Below are 19,371 nucleotides of genomic sequence, written 5' to 3'. Positions count from 1 at the left end.
CGCCTGGGCCTGTGATGTGAGGTTTGGGGGGCAGCAGAGCCACAGGAGGGATATCAGGTAGAGAAGAGGGAAGAGGGCTCTGGCCTGCATGGGTTGACCCTAGAGGGGAGGGAGAAGAGGCGTCTCCCAGCCTCTGAGCTCTGAGATGCTCCAGAGAGGAGAAAGCCTGCGTCTGTTCACATTGGTCACTAAGATTTGGGGTTAAACCTGACCCAGCTTCTTGGCCTGGACTTGGGGATCCTGTGGGAGCTTTAAAAGCTATAGACAGCCACATTCCACGCCCAGTTTCTCGTCTGTCTGGGGTGAGGCCCGGGCCTTCAAAAGCTTCCCCAGGTGACTTCAATGTACAGCAGAATTCCCGACGTACTGGATTTGTGACCCTTAGCCAGGGACCTCCAGGCTTCAGCCATAAAATGGGACTTAAGAGATCTCACAGGAGTATTGTGAGGATTTGCTAACAGATGTAACCATAATGAATAGCATATATTGAGGTTAATTGTGAAGCAGATATCTGGGAAGGGCTTTGCATCACTAATCTAGACAACATTCCTTCGCGATAAGAAAGACTCTTACATAATGAGTAGGAACGTGAGCTCTGCAGTCAGATTGCCTGGGTGTGAATCCAGCGTGATTTATTAGCTGTGTGTTCTTGGGCACATCACCCAATCTCTCTGTTCTCTAGGTTTCCTCTTCTCTAATATGGGAAATAACGGTACTTACCACCTAGGGCTGCTGTGGTTACTGTGAGGATCAAATAGGGCAGCCCATCTCCTTCTCCGGGGACATTTGGCACATCCTGAAACATTTTGGTTGTGAGAACTGGCAAGAATGCTACTGGCACTTAATGGGTAGAGACTGGGGATCCTGCTAAACATGCTACAGTGTAAACTCTACAAAAGAATGATTCAGCCCATCAACAGTGCAGCCCTGAAATACCATGATGTTTGTAAAGGCCTCACCAAGCACCTGGCACATAGTAAAGGCTCAATAAATGTTCACCAGCACTGTCGAGGTTCTCTCTGCCTCTATATCATAAACAGGGCGGCCTGACCCAAGGCATGGTACCTCTGACACCAGGAAGCTGAGCCTGGCAGCCTTGGGGCACAGAATGAACAGATAGAGCGCCCACTTGGGTGCCAGGTCCTATGCTGACAGCTTTACCTGTGTCCTCTTCCATGACCCCTCATCAACCTATGAGGTGTCCTGCTATTATTAGTGCCATTTTTGTTGTTGTTGTTAATCCTCATCCGAGGATATTTTTCCATTGATTTTTAGGGAGAGTGGAAGAGAGGGAAAGACAGAGAGAAACATTGATGTGAAAAAAAAACCACATTGATTGGTTGCCTCCTGAACAAGCCCTGACCAGGGCCTGGGCTGGGGAGGAACCTGCAACCGAGGTACGTGCCCTCGATCGGATTCAAGCCTGGGACCCTTTGGTCCACAGGCTGACGCTCTATCCACTGAGCCAAACCAGCTAGGGCTATTAGTGCCATTTTAGAGTTGGAACTGAGGTCCAGGGAGGTTCCCAAGTCACCACGTTATAAGTTGATTGTACTTAAACAGAGGCCTATCTGCTCTTAAGGTACAGAACAGTGGCAGTGTGTGCAGGCTACCATTTTTTCAGAAAAAGCAGAAGTGTGTGCTGGTTTATGTATAACTCTCTCTACATGGGAAATAAAGTGAATTGGCAACAATGGTTGTCTCGCCCCCTGGCTGGTGTGGCTCAGTCGGTTGAGCGTCCTGCCATGTACCATAAGATCAACTATTCAATTCCCAGTTGAGGTGTGTAGGGAGGTAACCAATCAATGTTTCTCTCTCACATCGATGTTTCTCTCTCACTCTCTTCCTTCCTCTCTCTCTAAAGTCAATTAAAAAAAAATCCTATATAATAAAACCCTAATATGCAAATGGACTGAACAGCGGAATGACCAGTCACTATGATGCGCACTGACCACCAGGGGGCAGATGTTCAACGCTGGAGCTGCCCCGTGGTGGTCAGTGCGCTCCCATAGGAGGAGCGCAGCTCAGCCAGAAGCCAGGCTCATGGCTGGCAAGCGCAGTGGCGGGAGCCTCTTCCGCCTCTGCAGCAGCCCTAAGGAGCAGCGAGCAGGTGGGTGGTAAGGAGCGAGGGGTCCTGGACTGCGAGAGGCACAGGCGGTGCTGAGGGACACCTGCCCCCCCCTCCCCGTGCATGAATTTTGTGTACTGGGCCTCTAGTGTGTGTGTGTGTGTGTGTGTGTGTGTATAATTTTTTTTTTTAAATCATTATCTCTGGGGAGACTTGGGAACCTGGGAACAGGGAAGGGAAACATTTCACTGTGTATCTGGAATCATGTGAATGTATTATCTATTCAAAATATGAATAAAATTGAAATTAAAGAGACTGTGTTCCTAACTACTAGCATTTCCATAAATTGCCTGGATTTAAAAGTACCTGGAGTTAAAAATACAGTATCAGACACACCTAGGGATGGGCTTGGGTATCTGCATTTTACAAGCCAATCTGGTGATTCTTGAGTTCAGGCAAGTTTAGGAAGAAAACACTTAAGACTACAGTCATAGAAATTATTCCAGCAGGATCCCAGGTCTCTGCAGAAGCAGGGAGGTGGATCTCTTAGGAAGATGCATGGAAGGTGCCTTCGTCTTCTCTGGGGGGCAGTGGAAGGTTTCAAACAGTGGCCCCTGCCCTGTCCTAATCATTCTACTGGGTTCAGGCCAACCAGGGTGGGTCCTGGTGCACGTGCTGCAGGAAGAAGGCAAGAAACTGCCACAGGAAAAAGGACGGCCCCCTTCCCCATTCAGCCCACAAAGCTGCTGTTGGCCAAGTTCAAGTCTGCACAGGACAAGAACTAGGGCCACACTTTCCCCCAACCAACTTCTACTTTAGTCAGAGCACTTTGTATTTATAAAACCACTTTCTGAGACAGACAGAGCTCTCAAATGCAAAGACCCGTGGAGGCCAGGCATAGATGTAGCATAGATGAAGCTGGCCTGGTGTGAGAACAGGGGGAGCAGTGGGGACTGTGGCAAACATATGTCCTGAGGAGGAGGGTGGCTACAACTCACTCCTGCTCGTCGTTGCTCTACAAAGAGGTGGGCCCAGTGCTACTGCTGGATCTTCTCATTTCTTAAGCAAAGCCAGAATCCGCCCATGGGAATGCCCAAGACTTTCCAGGTTCGAATTCTGACCAATTATTTAACCTCTTTGGGCATCAATTTTGTCATCTGCAAAACGGAGACAAATACTCCTGTCAAAATGCACAACCTGATTGTAAAAATGACAAAATACCAGAAAAACCAGACTGAGGCAACATTCTACAAACAACAGATCTGGTCGTTTCAAAACTGTCAGTGTCACAAAGATAAAGAGAGGCTGTTCCCACTACATGTAACACCCTGATCCTGGATGTAAAAACCACCGCTAGAAAGGACATGATTGGGACAAGTGGGAAAGTGAACACGAATGTTCCATTAGGTTGTATGGTATCAACGTCAGAGTTCCTGAATTGTGGTCATGTAGGAGAATGTCCTTGGTTTTAGGAGGAAGTACTTAAGCATGAAGGGTCACCATCTCTACAATCAACACATATGGCTCAAGGGCAAAAACACAGTGATCCTCATCAGTCACGGTTTCTGTATTTGTGAATCTGCCTACTTGCCGAGGTGGAATAAGGAAACTCTCTGCCTTGTTTCAGCTCTCATGGTCTATTTAGTGCCATGTTTTTCACGTTGTGTGCTTTTTGTTGATTTCACTATTTAAAAATGGTTCTCAAGCGTAGCGTCCCTGAGTGCAGGAAGGCCGTGACGTGCCTTACCTACCTGTGTCAGGTGTAAGCTTCATTCATGCACGAGTGATGCTTCTGTTGGCCTGAATTCAATATCAATAAGTCAACAATATATATTCAGTAAGGTGTCTTTAGATAGAAACATACATAAAATCAGGTGACAAAAAATATTGTGACCAGAGGCTCGCAGGAACCTAAGCCCGTATTTCCCAGAGAGGCGGTGATTCAGTACCCACTCATTCAGCGTTCACAGTGATTTTACAGAACAGAACTACTGCGAATAACAAGAACTGACCGCATATATATTTCAGTTACTGTTCATTCAACTTTTTGGTAGGTTTAAAATTTCTCAAAATGTTGAAAAAAAACCCACAACAATCTGTTTAGAGGCTCACCTGATTGGGGCACCAGGAGAAATGATACCAGGCAGCCCAGACCCAACAAATACAGACACAAGAGGCATCCCTTATGAGTATATTTATGTGTTCACACACACGCGCACACACTCGACGCTGAACAGGGAGGGGGAGGTCACGACAGAAAGGACAGGAAGCATCCAGATGGCACTGGCATGGGCGGGGAGGAGGGACAAAGGGAGCATTTGTCCTGGCTCTGGCTCCCATTGGTGGCCTCCTAACAGGAGGCGAACCTGGAGCTGGAAGAACAGGAAGTGCTTATTCTCCTAGAGGAAAGTTTCAAAGTGCAGTAATTTCTCTTTAAAAAGAGCTTCTTCCCTCCACTTCTGTCCCCTGACGAAAGCCCGCACCCTATGCAGGCTGCCCTTGAGGCTGGGGCAGGACAAGGTCATGGGGAAGGGCATAAGGCCAAAGCTAGGAAGTGCCCAGGCCCGAGAGGGCTTAGGCATAGTGGCTGCCTGGTGTCAGGGGGTGGTCTCCTCTGTGGTCCAGCTGGTCCTGCAAGCGGGCGAACTCAGCCAGCTCGTTGAGCTCCTGGAACTGCCGGTCCGTCTTATGGCTGACCAGTGAGCGGTAGAAGTGGACAGCAAAAACAATGAAGACCAGGCCAAAGGGGACCATGATGGTGGTTGAGGCGATGGCGGCGGCCTGGCCTGGGGTGATGCCGCCAGTGCCACCACTGCTGTCATTGGAGACCGAGCCGGGGGCTGAGGGCTTATTAGTGGGCCGTGGCTGGCCTGGCTGCCTCTTGAGGGGCAAGAACTTGACCCAGCAGAGCAGCACAACCTCAGCCAGGAAGAGCAGCGTGCCGATGACAGTGGAGAAGGCCCAGGCCAGCTCGATATGGCGATGCATGCGCTCATGGGGTGACTCCTTGACTGAGTTGAGGTTGTGCACGTTGCTCACTGCCTCGATGTTGGGCAGGATGCAGGTGCTGATCATTAGTGCAAACAGGTGCACGGCCACTAGCACCGTCGTGCAGGCACTGAAGGCGATGAGCAGTCCCGGCGGGTAGTCATGGTCAGCATCCAGCTGCACCTCCACCATCGCCACCTGAGGGTAGGGGAGAGGCAGGCTGAGCACCAGGACAGTCACGGCCCACAGAGGCTTTCCTCCTGTCAAACCCTGCGACCCTGGGAAAGTCACTTGGCCTCTCTGAGCCTCAGTTTCCACATTTGTATAATGGAGATCATAAGACCCATCCACTTGGGGTTGGGAAGCTGCAGAAAGTATAGGTAAAGAAAGCAGGCTTAGCCCTAGCCAGTTTGGCTCAGTGGATAGAGCGTCGGCCTGCAGACTGAAGGGTCCCAGGTTCGATTCCGGTCAAGGGCATGTACCTTGGTTGCGGGCACATCCCCAGTAGGAGGTGTGCAGAAGGCGGCTGATCGATGTTTCTAACTCTCTATCCCTCTCCCTTCTTCTAGGTAAAAAAATCAATAAAACATACTAAAAAAAAAAAAAAGCAGGCTTATGCCCTGGCCAGTTTGGCTCAGTCAGTGATAGACCATAGGTCTGCGGACTCAAGGGTCCCAGGTTCGATTCCAGTCAAGGGCATGTACCTTGGTTGCGGGCACATCCCCACTAGGGGGTGTGCAGGAGGCAGCTTATTGATGTTTCTCTCTCATTGATGTTTCTAACCCTCTCTCCCTCTCCCTTCCTCTCTGTAAAAAATCAATAAAATATATTTTTAAAAAAAGAAGAAAAAGAAAAAAAAAAAAGAAAGAAAGCAGGCTTGGAGCCCAGGCCGCCAGGATTTGAATCTACCAATAGCTACATGCCCTTGGAAAAGTCCCTGAATCTCTCTGAGCCTCAACTTTCTCATTTGTACAATAGGAACATCATATTAATTCACAGGATTATTTTTAACAATTAAACGAGAGCTCCTAGCACATAGCAAACACCTCCCAAATGGCAACTGCTGCTCTTACCACCCAGCCAGGTATTAAAAACCAACCACCACAAATGGTTAAAACGGTTTTATGCATATCTTACTATGATAAAAACTTTTCATTAAAAAGAAAAAGAAAAAGCAACCCCCCCCCACCCCCCCCCCCCGCACCCTCCCTCTTGGCCCCACACTCCCATTCTCAAGCAGACGGGTGAGGATGGAGATGAAGGCCCTCCCAGGTCATGCCCAGGTCCTTTCTGAGAATACAGTGCACCAACCAACAAGGAACCACGGGAGGCTTCCCAGAAGAGATGGGCTCTAGCCGGGTGCAGTGGGACAGCCCTGGGGCCATCTACACCCCAGGCCCCAGCTCAGGGCTCCAAGGCTGACGCACTAGCTACTCCCCAGTTCCTGGAGACCCATGGATCCGGGGTCACCAGGGGCATGTTCTGGGTCTGCCACCTGCTGCTTCTCACCTGGACCTTACAAATCACCCCCAAGTGAAGGAGCCAGCTCATTAGATCTGAGCCGGGAGCAGCAGGTGCTGGGCACACTGCCAGGGCCTGCCTGCTGGGCCTGGAGCAGTGAGCACCAATGGCAATACCATTAAGGACAGTGACCCTTCATGAAGTGTCCACTACGTATGTACCAGGCTCAGAGAGTGGGAGGTCTGATGCTGAAATGTGTCCACCAGCCCCACATCAGCCTGCCCTGACCTTTCCTTACTCCTGGGGAGGTTAGTGGGCTCCTTCCTTCCCCACCAGCTCTTCTTTTGCTTGTAATGCCTGGCCTACTTCGCTCTTCTAAACACTTCCTATGGCCCGGAAAGGCAGAGTGGGGCAGTGGTTAGGGGCACAGGCTCTGGAGCCAAGCAGACTGCCTTTGAACCCTGACTCTCTACCTTTTATTAGGCTGTGACTCTGACAAGTTCCTCCAATTTTCTGGGCCTTGGTTTAGAAACGTCACCCCCAAACCCACTGTCTCTATACGAAATCCTCTGAGGTTTCTCTCCTCCAGCTCTAGGAGGATGTACAATCTAGAGGCGACTTGGGGTCCAGCGCCTTCAAGAATCTGGTGACAGTAGTGGACACCCTCCTTAGAAGGCCCAGGTTTATATATTCATAGGACTTTTCAGACAAACTCAATGGGATTCATAGATCCTCGCTCTGTAATTCCCACAAGGGAGGATTGTATGAACTTTTCAGTGCAGGAGTTTATAAAATGTTCCAAGTTCCTATAAAGCTGGAGCAGTGCCATTAGGATTTTGGTCGTTTTAAAGACCACTGGTGGCCTAATGTCAACCCTGAGATTTTAGCACATGTGGCTGAGGGGTATGGGGCATCAGAGCAGGCCACCAGGGCACGGTGAATTAAAGGCCACGGCGAATTAAAGGCCACTTCCGGAGGCCCCAGGGCCTCTGTCCCCAGGGTTGCCCACATGGGAAAAGGGGGGCACGCACCCTCCAGCAGAGGGTGCCTCTTGCCACCTCCCCACCCCCAGCACTTCCTCTTCCTCTTTCTGCCTGCTGCCTCGGCATCTGAAACCAGAGAAGGGACAAGCAGGAGATCCTGCTGCTTGGCTGCCCCAGGTCCACTGGCTACTTATTCACTCACTGGAAACGTCCAGACCCATGAGGTGCATCAGGCCCTGAGCTGGACACTGGGGGCGTAAGGGGTGGTGGTATATACAGGTCATGCTCCCTTACTTGATATCCCCCTCAGTATATAGCCATTAAGAGTGAACTGGCTCTTCCACTTGTCCTTAGAAGACCTGGCATATGATAAGCTTAATAAGGTGTCAATGATTATTGGCAACATCATTATTAAAGCCTTGTGGAAAGGGAGTAACAGGAGCATTTCCCTCATAGGGTTAGGCTGCTATAGACTGAACGTTGACATCATCCCCTCTAAATTCATACGTTGCAACCCAAACCCCTAATGTGATGATGTTAGGAGGTGGGACCTTTAGGAGGTGATTAGATCACAAGGGTAGAGCCCCATGATGGGTTAGTGCCCTTACAAAAGAGGCTTCCGAGACTCCCTGGCCTTCCACCACGTGAGGACACAGTGAGAAGATGGTGTCCATGAACCAGGAACATCGAATTTACAAGTGCCTTGATTTTGGACTCCAGAGCTGTTGAGAAATAAATGTCGGTTGTTTATAAGCCACCCAGCCTGTGGTATTCTGTTTTAACAGCCCAGAAGGACTAAGACTAAGGATTAAATGAGGTCTTGACATGTAAGTGTTTAACACAGGGCCAGCCTCAGTTATGAAGAAAAATGCAGGGCTTGAAGTGGAAGAGAAATAGCCCCTACACTCCCTCAGCTCAGGCTGGAGAGAGCTGACCCCACATGCCCATGTTCTACCCCTTGGGGCGGGAGAGGGCCGGACTCCCACTCTGGGCCTTGTTTGCCCCAGCTACAATCTCTGGGCACAGCAGAAAGTGTGTCCCAAACCACACCTGGACAAATGGCCACACCAGCAGGACAGAGACCACCCTCTGCAGATCATTTGTCACAACCACAGGCCTCAGGGCTGGATGCAGACACAGCTGGCCTGGGGACACCAGAACTGGCTAGCCCTCCCCCAGCCCTTGGGCCAAGGAGAGGCTGGGCGGCTCAGCCTGTGACACTGGGCCCTCGGAGGAAGAGGAAGGGGCCCGAGGCCCTGCTCCGGAAGAAACCCCATCACCTTTGCCGGACCCTACAATTCCTGGAACTTCGACCACGCAGGCTGGCTGTATGTATCGTTCCCACAGTGGGGATCAAGTTCTGTGCCATGGGGCTGCATAAAGGAACGTTTGGCATGAAAACTGTTCACAGGAATAAAGCCACTGCTTTTTCCAGGATGCTTCCCGCTTGGGAAATCTCCTCATGTGAAGGGAGCGTAAAAATCACAGGGGCCTCATGAACCTGGCAGGCGACTCCCAGGGCCCCAGCTGAGTCCAGAGCGATAGATCAGATTGCAGGCAGCTTCACAAGGTAATTATAGATGGGGCGCTGGGCGAGTTAACCCAAAATAAACAGCTCCCATCCAGTCACGGGCCTGTTTGGACCTGGCCACAGGGGTCCCGAAGGGATAGGAAGGGTGAGAGACCGCCAGCCCCACCTCACAGTGGTCCACGGATTCCCCACATGTGGGATCGGGACACTGAGATGCCAATTTTCAAGCATGAGCCAAGAGGGTCATGTGATTCTGGAAGGTAGGGCCTGGTTGGCTTTGCCAGAGTCTGCTCCTATGCCTGAATACCAACCACCTCTCCTCACTCCTGCTGGGCTCCATGAAGACCCTGGCCACCTGGCGCCTGGCAGTCCAGGCCCTTCCGAGGCAGCCCTCCTACGCCTGGCTAACCCTAGCGCCCACAGCCAGGACACAGGACTCTCCTTTCCCAAGCCTGGGCTTCTCTCACTTTGAGGAGGGTGGGTGGCTGCAGCCTGGAACAAGAGAGCTGCCAAGCCACAGTCACCCAGGCTCACTCGGAGCTGTCTGAGCCTGCCGGTCCCACCTCAGAGGCAAACCATCTATTAAGAGAGGGCTGAGGTCCAGTCCAGCAGTTTACAAACTCTTTTGACCATCACCTCCAGTACTCCAAATGTTTCTATAAATAGAAACATGCACATTTATAACAGAAACTAAAGTTCCAACAAACAATACATCCCTAAAAGCACCAACAAGGTCTATTCTTACAACACAGGATGTATGCTGCTACTTTCTATTTCATTCCATTAAAAAAAAAAAAATTCTGGTTGCAACTAAATTCATGCCATAAACCACGGACTGGGGGACGAGGGGGAGAGAAGAGGCCTAGACTTTCTCTTTCATCTGGCTAATTCCGACTTCTTTAGGTTTTACCTTCCAAGTCACCACTATGCCATGGCCTCCCCGGTGAGGACAGGGCCATTCATTCATTCATGGAAATATTTATTGAGAACCTACTACGTGCCTGAAAGGTCTTATGGCTCTGCTGGAAAGAAAGCAGGAAGTCAAAGAGCCAACTCCCTACCCCAGGGAGGAAGACAGGCACTGAGCATTTGGGCAAATAAGTATTTTCAGGCTGTGATAAGCATCCTTCATCAATGCGCCTCCACCACCACCCTTTACTGAGCATGTTCTGAAGATGTAATGACACCATGTTTCCTCCACTCCACTCTGTTTATCTCTGTTCCTCCAGCACCCAGCACTGGGCCTGCCTCTTTAGGTGCTTCAGCAAAAGAATGGTGAAGAAATAAATGGAGGCAAGACCTGATCTTCAGGTATTTTAACCCAGTGTGTCTGACAGACTAGCCTATGTAATCCACTGGAAACCAGAAGACTATCTCAGAACTTCTAATGAACTTCTTACTTAGCTCACTCCTTTCAACTTCAATATTGTATTTTTATGTATGCTTTATCAGAATGCATACCACACATAAGGTATAACACACATAAATATATGTATATACATAAGCATACAAATACTCAGGTTAGTACTAACAATTTTTAAAAATATATGTATTTATTTATTTCAGAGGAAGGGAGAGGGAGAGAGCGATAGAAACATCAATGATGACAGTCATTGATTGGCTGCCTCCTGCACCCCCCCTACTGGGGATCGAGCCCCCAACCCAGGCATGTGCCCTGGGCCAGAATCAAACCTGGGACCCTTCAGTCCACAGGCCGATGCTCTATCCACTGAGCCAAACCTGTTAGGGCTAGTACTAACAATTTTTCAGCAAGGTGTGAACTATAAAATCTTGGAGACATCACTGAGACCAGGAGATGGCAAACTGTGGCCTGTAGACTACAATTTTTGTAAATAAAGTTTTATTGGCAGGCACACCCATGCATTTACATATCAACTAAGCTAAAATGGCAGAATTCAGCAGGCACCACTGAGATTGCATGGCCTACAAAGTAAAAAATATTTACTATCTGGCCCTTTATAGAAAAAGTTGGCCGACTCCTGGGTTAAACCAATGATCCCAAAGAGGGCTGTCCAATCATAGTCCCAGGAGATTCTCCTCTGAAGAAAAGCCCGTGTTCCTATCAGGTTGAGACATCCCTTCTGGAGAGCAGAAGTCCCATCAGAGAGAAAACAGCTGCCTTTTGTTGCTCAGTTCTATTTCTCCAAGTCCTCCCACTTCCGCATTGATTCTCATAGCGCCCCCCTTGGGAACCCTAGAGTCCTTCACCAGGCCTGGACCCAGGAACCAGCAGAGGTCAAAACAGATGACTACTGAAAATTCCAGAAATGTGCCACAGGCACTTGTGAACTTTCATAAAAGGCTTCTAAACTAGGCAGGGAGCATCATCCCCTCGGGGCATTCAGCAAAATTCCATTTATACACAGCCCAGAGTGCAGAACTGGACATTTGAGAGACTTCAATAGCCCAGTTATCGGCCAGCTAGAGAGATGTAGAGAGACTGTAGCTGAACAGAAAGATCAGGGTTTGAATTTTACTAGCTGGGTGATCATAAGCTCTATGAGTCTTCGTTTTCCTACCTACATAGATTTAAAGCTGTTCTGAGGATTAAATAAGACCGAAGAAAAAGGTCTAGGCACATGGCTGGTGTTCAGCAAATAGTAATATCATCAACATTATTCTAGAATCCATCCTGTAACTCTTCTGCTCCAAAACCTTCTATGGCTCCCTATTGCCTAAACCAGAGTTCAAACTCTCTCAATAGCCAGGCAAGACCCTGCACCATCTTAGGTGGCCAGATTCACCTTTCTCTACTACTTTCTTTTTTTTTTTTCTTAAATATATTTTTTATTGACTTTAGAGAGGAAGGGAGAGGGAGAGAGAGAAACATCAATGATGAGAGAGAATCAATGATTGGCTGCCTCCTGCATGCCCCCTACTGGGGATTGAGCCCACAACCCAGGCATGTGCCCCTGACCGGAATCAAACCTGGGACCTTTCAGTCCACAGGCCCGATGCTCTATCCACAGAACCAAACCGGCTAGGGCTTTCTCTACTACTTTCCACACACCAACTCCAGCTCTGCCTTGCCCTGAGACCCTGTAACACTTCCTCTGATCAGAGTGCTCTTCCCCAAGCCCTAACTCTACCACCCTCAAGGTTTAGCTGGAATTACATTCTTCTAAATCAGTTATCCTTATAAAAGCAGTCCCAACACCAGGAGAACAAGGGTGAGCAAGATTCTTGGGTATCCCGACCAGATATATTCTAAGTGATTTGCAGATACAGATGCTCAACTTACAATGGGATTACATCCCAATAAATCAATTTTAAGTTGAAAATATCACAAGTCAAAAACTGCATTTAATACACTTAACCTACCGAACATCATAGCTTAGACTAGCCTACCTTACACATGCTCAGAACGCTTACACTCCCTTACGGTTGGACAATATCATCTAATGCAAAGCCTATTTTATAATAAAGTGTTGGATACCTCATGTAATTTGTTATCCATATCACTTTTGCACCATCACAAAGTCGAAAAATCTGTTCAATCAAACCACTTTAAGTTGGGGACTGTCTGTACTAATTCAATGAATCCTCACCCCACCCCATGAGGTTGCTACTACCACTACCCCCATTTTACAGATGAGGAAACTGAGGCCCAGAGACATTAAGTGACTTCCCCAGGATCTCACAGTCGTAAGTGGAAGAGCCTCGATTTGAACCTAAGATGCCTGGTTCTTACTTTGAGTCCCATAGCAATGGCACTACACCACAGACACAGGCTTCTGCAGCTTATCAGCCAGGTAACCTCAGGCAAGTCATTCAACCTTCCCTAGGTTGTGTGAAGATCACAAGACATGGTACAAGTACAATGCTTAGCACAAGGTCAGGCCTCTTGCAAGAGCCTAAGCAACAATAGCAATGATCGCTACTAGTAATGAGTACTATGAGAAGTGATAGTAATTTCTCACTCATCTCCATGGCCCCTGGATTCTGAACAGGTTGCAGAGGCTCAATGTCTTATGATTTGAGCCCTACCTTCCAACTCATTTTCACAGAAATTCCAAGCAACTTTTGAACCCATTCTGGAACCTGGGAACAAAAGGGTGCTGGCGGGCAGAGAACTTGAGGAGGAAGATAATCCAAAAATAATTGATCCCAGGTCGTGGAAAGCATTTTGTTTACGGCAGCAGGCTGACCTTCCCAATTATCTTCTGCTTAGGCTAACGTTACAAGCCTGCCCTCCCCACAAAACCAAGATTGCCACGTGTGCTCGCCACAATCCTTTAAGTAACAGAGGCAGGCCAAGGCTGGCAGCCTCTCACTGAGAGAGAAACCGAGGCACAGATGGCCTGAATCACAGCCCTCGTGGGTACCTATGGCTCAAGAGCACCTGCAGGAGGCCGATCATGCGCTACATCCAGGCCCCCTTGTTCAGAGCCTGGATGCTGAGCTCAGACAAGGCCTGTTCTTTCTAGAAATGCCATCAGGAGCGGGGATCTTGTCTGCAGACTAGAGGGTCCAGTTAAGGTGTACATACATCACATCATCAGATGCTGAAAATTCTTCAACCTGGCATGTAATGAACCCTCAGGCAAGTCCCAGGGAGAGGAATGTGCTCCCTCTGTACATACGAGAAAACTGGCCCCAAAGAGTAAAGCCGCTTGTCTGAGGTCCCACGGCCTGTCTGGCCTATCTCCCCAGCACATGAGGACACCTGGCCAGGCCCTTCCACCCACTGGGGAGCGGGGAGGTCTCTCAATCCCTCCATCTCACCTGGAGACCAGGTGAGCCTGGCATCCCTGATAACTCTATCCCTGGAGATCAAAGGTCACACGAGCTCCTCTACTTTTCCAGGTCTCTAGGAAGGAAGCCCTAGGGGGGCAGGCAGTTGACAGTGCTGACTCACAGGACCAGGGGGAGTAGTCCAGGAAACCCACTCACTCCGTTTCCATGGTGCTAGGCTGTGTGGCACCCCTTCCCCTCAAAGGCTCACTCACAAGGCTGGGTGTCTGTGGTGGAGGTGGGGGGCAGGCAGACCTGCCCTGCTGAGTGCCTCTTGCCACCCCAATCCCATCTCTGCCATAGATTTCCAGGCACATGGCAAACACAGTTACCCTCTTGTCACTGCTCCCCCAGAATGGAGGCTGTCATGGGATTCAGCCCTTTCCTGCTGGCAGAACTTGGGGGGATTCCACCAACAGAGCCAGGAAGTCTTTGCCTCCCAGACCAGGGAAAATAAAGGTCCCCAAGAGGTAGTCTGGGTGAGTGAGCCAAGGCCCACCCAATGCCACTGCCTGACCCTGCCTCCTACTTCCCCCGCGCTGTTTTTAGTAAGAGGAAGAGGGAGGTGACATTTGTTTAGAAGACCTGCTTCCTTGAGAGGAAGAAAGGACTGGAGAAGGCAGGAGCGTTATCACCCATGGATCCTCACTTTTCCTGGAGTGGGGAAGGGGCCTGGGCAACTGTGAATTTACGACCGAAAGAAAAAGGGGAACAGGAGTCCCGCTATCTTCAGAGCACTACCGGAAAGAGCTGATAATCACTGGTGTCACTCCCTTCCCCCAAACTGTGAACGTTTATTTTGCTTAAAAAAATCCTTTTCTGGCCCTAGCCGAGTAGCTCAGTTGGTTAGAGCGTCGTCCCAATATTTCGGGTTCAATCCCCAGTCAGGGCACTTACAAGAAGCAACCAACAAAAGTATAAATAAGTGGAACAACAAAATTGATGTCTCTCTCTTTCCCAAATCAGTAAACACACACACACACACAAACTTTTAAAAACAAAAATGGTCTGCTCTAATTCTCATTCTCTAGGAGGTCTGGCTCTATACCTGACTGGCATTAATCAGAGCTCCATACACACAAATGACAAAAGGGCCCAAGAGAGTTCTGGGTGCCAGCCAACCTGGGTTCAAATCCCACGCCAGCAGACTAGCTGAATGGCTTTGGGAAGTCCCATGACAAAACCACCTCAAAGGGTGGTTAAGGAGCTAGTGTAGAAGTTAGGGAACCCCACACAATGCCTGGGACATAGTGAGTGCTTGGCAAATGTCGGCTCTTCTTACAATCTTCAGGCAAAGGCAGAGACTAGTCTCTTGGAATCTGGCACTGATAAAAAAGAATTTCATCACATCAGCCTAAACTAAAAAATAGAGTGCCACTCCCTTACACACACACACACACACACACACACACACACACTCTCTCTCTCTCTCCTTTAATTTAATTCTTAAAGTCAGAGAAACTGCATCGCTTCTCGGCCTTCGCTAAAATCAAGTGAAGTTAGAGAAACTTGAGTAGCGCCTTCAAGCACCAATTCAGAAATCAAGGCCCAGAGAGGGAGATGCCTGAGGTCACACAGGCAGCAAGTGGCAGCGCTCAGAGAGCTCTTCCCACCCTCATCCCGGGCCTTTGCACTGTGGCTGGCTGTGCTCTGCGCCCTGACCGGAGCTCCTGAAAGTTCAGGCTCCACGGTCGTGGCCCACTTGTTTTGCAGAACACTGGGAGAGTACCAGACACACTCCCTTCCCAGGAAAACACAAAGGGTGTAGCCACTCCCTCCCTCAAGGCTAAAGGCTGAGCTCACTCACTGACAAGCAGCAGTGCTGTGTGTGTGTGTGTGTTGGGGGGGGGGGGGCGGGCGGGCAGGGGGCAGACCCCATGCATGCAGGCAGATAATCAAGAAGTGTTCAGCAGCATCTGGTCCTGGAGATTCCAAGATTCCAAGATTCCAGGCCAGAAGGCATCCCAGGGGCCACTTCTCTGCCCAGCCAGCAGCCTCACCTACCCCACCCCTTTCTCACTACAACGCAGCCCTGCACCGGGAGAGGAAAACGGTGCCTACCCCCAAAGTCAAGAAAGAGCCCATTCACGGGAACATTTCCCACCCTCCTCCCACACACCCAGTGACTCAGTGGCAAGTTGCTGGAGAAGAAACTGAGAGTGGCGGGTGGCTGTCAAACCCCCGGCTGAGGCTCTAGGCAAATGCGGTAGGAGAAAGGTGCCAGGAAATCCCCTTAACTGACTAGGTGATAAAAGAACGTGGCCAATACCTCTGGCCTCAAGTGTAAGGACGGGAGAGAGAGTGAGAGAGAGAGAGAGAGAGAGAGAGAGAGAGAGAGAGAGAACGAACTCGGGGGTTCATCTCCCTCTCCCCACCTCCAGACACCTGCTCCCAAGGAGATCAGACGCTTGAAGCCCTTCCTTTCCGCTCCTCCCCCCAGAACAGATGTGGGACGGTGTTCTTGCAGACCTACTTCGAGGACCCTGCTGTTTCTCCCTCCTTGCTGCATCACACTTGCCCATCGGAAGGCACCTGAGCCCCCCACCCCAACTCTGGACATTTGTAGGACACCCAATCGCCCACATCAGGTGTCACTTGTCGCCACCTCACCTCACGTCCACGAGAGCCTTCTCCCAGCTCTTCCCCTCACCCTCAGCCCGCCTGGCCCGCCCAGCCCGCTGCCCCGTGGGCCCCGTCGGGGCTGCGGGCGGGAGCCGCCGGGACAGGAGAGGGGGCAGGGCAGGGCGGCCCGTGCTCACCATGGCGAAGCCGGACAGCAGAGCCGAAGTCCGGCTGGAGGCTTTGAGCTTGGCGCGACTCAAGTAGAGCTTGCGCCAGGACAGCGCCTGCATCGAGTGCTCGTTGAGGCTCATCACCTCGGAGTAACTCTGGCTGATCCAGTCCGGGTAGGTGACGGCAGGCGGCGGTGGCGACCCTGGGGGCTCCCCGTCTCCGCTTCGGCGGCGGCTCCGGTGGCTGCCGCTGGTGGTGCTGCAGCCGCTGAGGGGAAGCTCGGGACTGTTGTTGCTCGGGGGCGGGGCGGCCTCCGGATGCATGGAGCACGCTGCAAAGGCGCGGGCCGTCCCGGGCGCCAGCGGAGGCAGCGGCCCCCACTCCCCGCCGCACCTCTGCCTCCGCCTCCGCCTCCGGCAGCCGCCGCCTGTCCTTCGCGCGGGCCTGGCCTGACGCGACCGGCCGCCGAGGACGCTGAGGAGGGCGAGGAGCAGCGGCAGCCGCAGCCCGCACGCACGCAGCGCCGCTAGCAAAATCTCGGGCGGCTGCTACGCAAGCTTGCGCCGGAGCCAGCGTCCCGGATCCCCCCGGCCCGGACCCTCGGCGCGCGCCGCGATTGGCTGACGCCTCCGACTCATTTGCATGCGCCCCGCCCACCAAGACACCCCGCCCGCGACGGGTGGGCGGTGTCTGTGCGAGTCATGTGACTCTTCTTCTCCGACGGCACCGCCCACAGTCCCTGGCGCGAAGCCGCGGGCGCCCGCGCCTCTTCCTGGAAGTGCCGCGGGTACCCGGGTCCCGCCGGGCTTCGGCTGCCGGCGCCCCCGCTCTCCTCAGCTGCTCCGATGGCCCTTCTCCAGGACTTCGGACTCCTTGGTCGGGTCGCCTGAGGTCACCTCTGGGCGGTTCCTGAGGCCCGTTTTCCTCTTGGAACAAGGTAGCTCAAAGTCTGCAGGAAAAAGCAGGCTGAGACCTAGAGTTCATTCTGTATTTATTGAGCATCTACTGAATGCCAACACTGTTCTAGGCTCTGAGTGAGGGTGTGGTGATGAACCAAGTGGGCAAGATCCCCTGCCCTCGTGGAGCTTTCATTCGAGTTGGGGAGACATACCATGAAGTAAATTATAATAGTTTAGAAGGTAATAAATGTATAGAAAAAATAAAGCAGAGTAAAGGGGATGGACTGGGCTGCAATTTTAAATTTAGAATGCCCTGGGCAGAGATTTTTTTTAAGTCTTTTTTTGTCCAGTTCCTTCACTTAACAGTTCCCAGCGTCTGACACAAGACACAAAGTAGGCCAGGCCTGCACCCTGTAACACATCCAATTCAACAAATGTTCATTGAGCACCTGTTAAGTGCTAGGCTGAAGATTCCAGGGAAATGGTAACTTCCATGGAATCTTATATTTTAGTGGGGAGAACAGGCAGTAAACACACAAAAATAGGTTCACACTTTTCTTGCTTGGTCATATTTGAGCCGAGATCTGAACCAATAATGTAAAGAGCCAGGGACCTGTATTCCAGAGGGAAAGGAACAGCAAGTGCAAAGACCCCGAACCAGCATTACGTGGCTGGAGCCATTAGGAGGCCAATTTAACTGCAGAATAGTGGGGGACAGAGGTGAGGTGGGAGTAGAGTGCTGGGCTGAGAATTGTCCCCTAGGATGTCAGCTCCAGGAAGGCAGGATCCTTATTTGTCGAATTCTACCCCCAGCATCTGGAATATCACTTGGTATACATGGTGCTCAGTAAATATTTCTTGCACGTGTAGGAGAGAGACAGGAATGAGTGGCATTCCAGGTCAGCTGAGTGAAATGTAACTGTTGTCACCACTAGAGAGCGCCCCTCCACTCACCTAGGGATAAAACTGAAGCACCCCTTCCCAAAAAAGTCTTACGAGATTCCCCCAGAGGCCTTTCTCTTTTTAGGAACTCTAGGATAGAGAACTTGAAGCTTGAAATCTCATCCCTCTGGACTTGTTTCTTTGGTGGCCTTTGTACTTGTTACTCCCTCCACTTACCATCTGTGTCTCAGCTCCAGTATCACCTCCAAAGAGAGCCCTTCCCCATTTCATGTTCTATCACCTCACCTGGCGTTTTATTCCCTTTATAGCTCTGATCACTACAGTATCTGGAATCACCTAGATTATGTACTGACCGGTTTGTCCGTGCCGTCCACTTCCCTACAGATGAGTGTTCTGACAGCAGAGTTCATGTGTGTTTAAATTTGGCTACCACCCGAGGGCCTCTCTCTCAGGGTCTGGCACACCACAGACTCCCCATAGAAAATGTGTAATGAATAAAATAATGAAATGTTCTTGGTTCGAAGAAACCCCAGCTCAGAGTTGGGTACACACAACATTTGGAGGCTGATGGGGCCTGAGGGAGGCCAGTTGGTCTAAAAGGGGAAGAGGCTGGAAGCTTGGAGGAGAGATTTGCTGATTAAGGAGAACAAAAGGATGGGAGCTCTGTAGGGTATTTTGGGGTGGGGGTTGGGGAGGGAACTCAGTAGGGGGTTTTCGGGGGGGATGGGACCAGGTTTCCTTTCTCCCGCTCCTCTATCATGCCCATCCCCCCTCCTTTTAATTCTCTGGGGTTTGAATCCCACCATCTGCACAGAGCAAAAATAAGTAATAATAGTAAAAGTGCTCTCCAGACTTGAGGGGAACCTGTCTCTCACCCTAGGGTCCTAATGTCCTGAAAGGCCTATGTGGTTAGTAGCTTTTCCCCACCATATTAGAGCCAGGTGTGACCATGAGATGGGCAACCCATCCCGAACACCTATTTAACAGATGGGGAAACTGAGGCTCCAGAGAGAAAGCACCTCGTGAAAGGACACCAAAGGAGCCAGGGAA

The 19,371-nt window shown here is 50.7% G+C and overlaps 1 protein-coding gene across 1 annotated transcript; it reads right to left on the bottom strand.

Moving 5' to 3' along the window:
• Positions 1-4,246: 4,246 nt before the first annotated feature.
• On the bottom strand, positions 4,247-17,114 carry ORAI1 (ORAI calcium release-activated calcium modulator 1). The gene is made up of 2 exons (XM_008142684.3): positions 16,546-17,114; positions 4,247-5,254 (listed from the first exon to the last, which is right to left on the bottom strand). The coding sequence occupies exons 1-2, from the start codon at positions 16,840-16,842 to the stop codon at positions 4,643-4,645; spliced, it is 909 nt and encodes a 302-aa protein (XP_008140906.1). The 5' UTR covers positions 16,843-17,114; the 3' UTR covers positions 4,247-4,642.
• Between the last annotated feature and the right edge of the window lie 2,257 nt (positions 17,115-19,371).

The sequence above is a fragment of the Eptesicus fuscus genome, chromosome 23 (genome assembly GCF_027574615.1).
Source record: "Eptesicus fuscus isolate TK198812 chromosome 23, DD_ASM_mEF_20220401, whole genome shotgun sequence".
NCBI lineage: Eukaryota > Metazoa > Chordata > Mammalia > Chiroptera > Vespertilionidae > Eptesicus > Eptesicus fuscus.
The sequence above is the reverse complement of the archived record's forward strand: the minus strand, read 5'-3'. Positions and strand labels throughout refer to the sequence as shown.

Bases quoted from the DNA above. Each gene is read 5' to 3' on its own strand.
- ORAI1 (XM_008142684.3), bottom strand. From the start codon at position 16,842: ATGCATCCGGAGGCCGCCCCGCCCCCGAGCAACAACAGTCCCGAGCTT. The intron at 5,255-16,545 runs GTGAGCACGGGC...CCCTACCCTCAG, and splicing joins TGCTGTCCGGCTTCGCCATG to GTGGCGATGGTGGAGGTGCA.